This window comes from Brachycentrus maculatus, unplaced genomic scaffold, assembly GCF_059751285.1.
Source record: "Brachycentrus maculatus isolate JH-2025_06_01 unplaced genomic scaffold, ASM5975128v1 h1tg000234l, whole genome shotgun sequence".
Taxonomy (NCBI): domain Eukaryota; kingdom Metazoa; phylum Arthropoda; class Insecta; order Trichoptera; family Brachycentridae; genus Brachycentrus; species Brachycentrus maculatus.
In genome coordinates, this window is record NW_028280985.1 from 680301 (window position 1) to 685885 (window position 5585).

At 30.4% G+C, this 5585-nt stretch overlaps 1 protein-coding gene across 1 annotated transcript; it reads left to right on the plus strand.

Moving 5' to 3' along the window:
• The first annotated feature begins 1016 nt into the window (after positions 1 to 1016).
• On the plus strand, positions 1017 to 5113 carry LOC148306659 (dual specificity protein phosphatase 23-like). Its single transcript, XM_088264599.1, has 2 exons — positions 1017 to 1607; positions 3571 to 5113. Exons 1-2 carry the CDS (start codon positions 1311 to 1313, stop codon positions 3844 to 3846), a joined length of 573 nt encoding a protein of 190 aa, XP_088120725.1. The 5' UTR covers positions 1017 to 1310; the 3' UTR covers positions 3847 to 5113.
• The last annotated feature ends 472 nt before the right edge of the window (positions 5114 to 5585 follow it).

Here is a 5585-nt window from a genome sequence, read left to right on the forward strand (position 1 = left end):
ACCCTTTCCTGTTCCCCAAAATTAAAAAAAATAATCTAGGTACGAGTGACACAAAAATGTAATCTTGGAATTGAAAGAAATAATACTAATGATGAAAAAAATGTCGAATAACATCCGACCTGGGACCTAAGAGGAAAAAATCGATGTCAAATGAGATTTGACATTGGACCAGTAAGGGTTAAATTAACTTGAATGTTGTAACTATCTTTTTACCCTTGAAAGAAAAAGAAATAAAAAAAAGCTTAAAATTTTTATTATCCCTGGATCACTATCAGTATTCTCAAGAAACCATTTTCATATCTTCGAATTTTCTTATAGAAAACAGTTAAAGTCACACTTGAAAGATATGTTAATTCATTTATATAATTTGGCTAGCAAAATTTTCCATTCTAGAATGTTTTTGGCAGCACAAATGGGAAACGTATCATATAAATACACATCTTTGTAACATAAACTGTTATTAATGGTTTTGCTTTATGTCAAATATGTATTTTGGATAGTTCGTGAATGTTCCAAAAGTTCAGGGGACTGCAACATTTTATATTATGTCATAACAATAAATTATTAGTGATGTTTCTTAATACGGCTGTTTTGTTTTGTTAAATAAGTAAAATATCCCAAAGCTGTCACATAAAATATAATTCGAGGAATCATAAAAGCTTTTCTGTGATTTATAATTTAAATTAATTAATGTCACGAAAGGGGCGAAACAAATCCAAAGAATAACATCTAGATGGAGACGATGGGACGATATTTGATTTGATTATAAAATTTATTTTTAGTACTTACTCATAATTTTTTTAAATATTAATTTGTATATAAAAAAATTAAGATTAATTTTACAGAAAAATATTAATGCTTATTGATGGCTTTTTAAAATGAAATAACCAATAAGTTAACTGGTTGTGGACCACTGCGTAAGACTATTAATAACTACTGGCAGTCCACTGAAATGTCAATCCTCATTTCAAAATAAACACACATCCAATAAAGATCAACAGTTGGATCGATAGAACATATATCACGTGTTACATAGTGCAATCAATAAAACTTAGATAGGCAGCGAATCAGATATTTCTTAACTAAGTTTTGTGCCAATTTTCAGGAGTCAGTGTTCTCTTTAAAGTATCGTGGGTTCATTGTGTTTGAAGGAAAAAATTCTACATATAAATTAAGTTTTAGACAATCCAACAACTTTCATAACTCATATGTGTAAAAAAAACTTTATAAAAGTGTGTCAACTGTTAAAAAAATAAACTATAAATAAATACATTTAAAATTAATTAATTAATTTGTAAATATATTTCAAAATGTCTGAGATTGTGGAAACTGAAGAAGTTGATGCGTACCCGCCGTGGAATTTCTCCTGGGTGATCCCATCGGAATTAGCCGCTATGGCTTACCCGAGGAATAAAGAAAATCTACGGTTTTTGGTGAACGAAGGAATCAAACATCTCGTTACTTTGTCTCCTGAAAAACAGCCACCAATAATGGAATGCAATGAACTCAAATGGACAGAGATAGCTGTGGACGAGTTCGAGGCGCCGTCTATGAAGAATATCAGAGACTTTCTAGACATCTGCAAACGGTGTCGAATGAAAGGAGAGGTAAAAAAAATATATATATATGCAGCACATAATGTAAAAATTAGTTAATTATTTTACATAATTAACTCGAAGATTCAAATAAACTTAGTTCAAGTATTTCATTTAAATTTCCTTGCCGTCTCAATTCACTTCTTTAACTTTGAAAAATATCAGTGTAATTGAGACTCGTTATAAAAATAAAATAAAATATTAAAAAAAAAAAAAATGTATAAAACTTGGTTGAATATAAAAGTATATTTTGATAAATATTGCAAATTTGTAAGAATAAACTCAAGTGAGAAACAAAAATCACCGTTTTTTAAAATAAATGTAAATATCACTAATTTAATACTCTTCTTTTTGTCTTCGGCTCCGTAGTGTAATGGTTAGCACATTTAGATACTGTGCTGTAGTTTCTGAGTTTAATTCCCAGGGGAGTCAAAATAAATTGACTTTTCACTAAAAATTTTACTAACATAAATAAAAATTATTTATTTAATACTCCTGGACTGGAACCTGAAGTGCAGGATTGTTCACCTTAGCTTCATATAAGTAATGACAAGATAACACTTTGTCAATTCGCTGAAGTACTCTATGGCCATTGGGTACAGATAAAGCTTAGAATAATAATTTAATATACCTAGGTATTAATTTATTGTGCGTAAAATACGGCACAAAAAATCTAACATACATTTTGTACAAAGTAATGATTCTGCAAATTAGACATTATTATAGAAGTAGATTGCCAGTTGTGGTAACAAAAAATAAGTTTACGTACAAACCACTTACTCCAAAAGACTTTTATTTACCAATTGTGAAATTGTAGAAAGCTAATTGTAATACCTTTATAATCAAAACACTTCAAAAAGGAATGTTGTATTCAGAAATAATAAAATTTATATTGAAAAATTATAAATATAGTAAATCCTCTTTTACAAAATTTACAGCATGAATCATAGCAAATTTTACTGGTCTAAACATACCGATGTTATGTGAAAATGAACATACTGTTCATTTAACTTTCATAAACATTTGTTTGGCGCACTATTCATTTATAAGAACACTGTTTATTTGTTGAGTTGGGTATGATCAAGGTATTTTCAGAAGTTAAATGTTTATTTATTTTCATTTATATTTCACACTTGTTTATAACAGCCTCCAAATAGTACACATTTGGGAAACCTATTTATTATTGTCCTATTGCAATAGACTTGGATTGATATGTCTAGCATAGTTGAAAGAAATCACAAGCTCCAAAGAGAGAAGAGAAATTGGGTATAGTCCATTCCAATTTACGGAACGATTCAGTTGTTAAATTGTATACTTACCTTTAAATAATACATTTAAAAATACAGTTACCTGATACAGTCCTTGATGGTTTTTCAACATCTTTCCAACTATCAGAAATGCATAATTTATTATTTCCATGGGGTCTCGTTTAGTATCAACTGCTTACATCACTAAAAGGGTACTGGAAAAGGGGGAATATGTATAATAGTTTAAGTTATGTTTGAGAGGTCAAGTGCTTGGGTTACACAGACAGGTAGGTGTTGACTACAATCATGGATATAATACGATTTCTGTCAATTGCAAAATAAATTCAAGATTGGTCCTGGACATTGTGATCTATTTATCTCTCCTTGGATCTCTTAATATATTGTTTCTGGGAATTTTTTTAGAGTACTGTTAGTAGAGAGCGGGAGACATTTGTAAGCGTTCTACTTGCTTACTTTTGGTAGAGTGCGAGAGATGCCAAAAACATTGTACAGATCGGAATTGGGTTTGTGGTTACTTGTGATTAGTATAATTGAGATTAGTATAGTATATAAGGGTCAAGCGGCAGACTGTCTGAGTATAATTAGAATCGGGGTTGATGAAAAAACTGCCCGACAACGATATGTTAAAACCTGCTGATAACTTTATATTTTTTAGAATCTTTCATTAAAAAAATGATGCTCAGAAGGTGATATTTGCTGTATTCCAGGCAGTGGGCGTGCACTGCAGACAGGGCCGCGGCCGCACGGGCGTCATGCTCGCCTGCTACCTCATGGCCTTCCAGGACCTGGCTCCCGAGAGGGCCATGATCAACATCCGCCTGCAGCGACCCGGCTCCTGCGAGACCGAGGAGCAGGAGCGCGCCGTTATCAACTACCACGACTGCCTTCGCGGCACTACCAAGGTGGACGAGGTTGATGAAAGATTCAACAATGGCGATAACGCAGAAATGGGGACCAATGGAGAAGTTCCGGTCGCTTCTTAGTCGGAATCCAGTATTATTTGCTTTTTTTTATATGATGAAAAGGTAATAAATATAAATTGATTAACCTTTATTTAGTCATACAATATTAAAAGGACACCATTAATAACACTCCTTATTATTCATCGCTCACTTTGTGTAATACCACTTTTAAGTGATATTACACAAATTGAAAGATGAATGATAAAGAGCGTGTTATATTACCATACCACAAAGTTAAGAATGTTTTTAATATACGAAATATGGACACCATTTAAGCTACATCTCGCACTTTTCTTTTGTTATGAGGGTTATTGTAAAAGGTGCCCTAACTAACAAATGCCATGAGTCGATTAAATAAAGGTTAAACAATGTCTATCCACGATGTAAAAATGTCGATAAAACCTGTGTAATAAATGTGTTCTCTACAAACGAATGTAAGCCCTATGTGTAATACGTATTATAAAAATTACTTATCCTAAGAAGTATTTATCGAAACCAGCATTTTTATTAAGAGAAAGTGAATGAGCAAAATATTTTTATTCCTATCATGAATGCATGATATAAACCTCTTGAAGCATGCCATATCTTGCCACAAAGTTTAGTAACTTGAAATGTCTGGCCAAACATTAGACCTGGAATAAACATAATTATTATTATTACTTTTATTGACCATTGTTTATATCATACTTTGAATATCACCAATAATATTACCAACAATTGTATTTACCTTTAAAACATTAACTCTCTCACAAATTGCCATGTCAATAGATTCTTCCTTTCTTATTAGTATACGTAGGTACATCCCCATTAACTATTATTGTCTCCCATAAATTATTACTGCACATGTTAAAACTATTACTTAAGTACCTGGCTCCCTAATTACTAGAATTGTATAGCTACATAAGGACCATCAGTCCATTTAATCTTCACATTTGTTTAAAAATGCCATAACTAGGCGAAACGATTGTCACAATATTCATTTTTATGTGTTTTTTTTAATAAAATACAACTTAGTAGACTCAAAAAATCTGTGTTTGATTTAAAATTAATACATATACTTTGAATAGTTTATAATTTATTACAATTGTAAATACATATATAATAAAGTATTAAACATTAGTGCACCTTGGTAACTGGATATATGCATATATAATATGTACATTATACCTAATCAATTTCCTTTGACTATGATTTCTCATACAATTGATAAGTATTATTTTGTTAAAATAATCTGATGAACATGAATGAAATTCATATTTACGAAATAAAGAAACATGTCATAAAAAAATCTTTATTTTATTTATTAATTTTATTTTACTTGGTAAATAATGAGAACAAATACCTTGGCACATTTATTTTTGAAAAACCTTTTAAAGACATTTAGATTTAAAATTAACAATCATAAATATTTATGTCCAATCTTCGTAACGACACATTTAAAAAAAATCTTTTAATACCAATCATCCAGGTCAGATTTAAAAACATTTGTGAAATGATTTAACATTCACTGCGTTCAATATATGTATTGCGCACAATCACAAGATGTTGACAAAATGTTAAAACTACATATTGCTCACTCCTTTCAACAACGTCATATATCAAAAAACTTGATTTTTCAGGAGATCGTTTTTAAAGTCTAAAAATATAATACAATGTATTAAAAATAAATATCAAGCCACTTATTGAACTTTTTAGTGTGCAACGGATCTGTTAAGGTAAAATCTGAATGTTTTTTCTCCATTTGAAAAATAATAAGTATA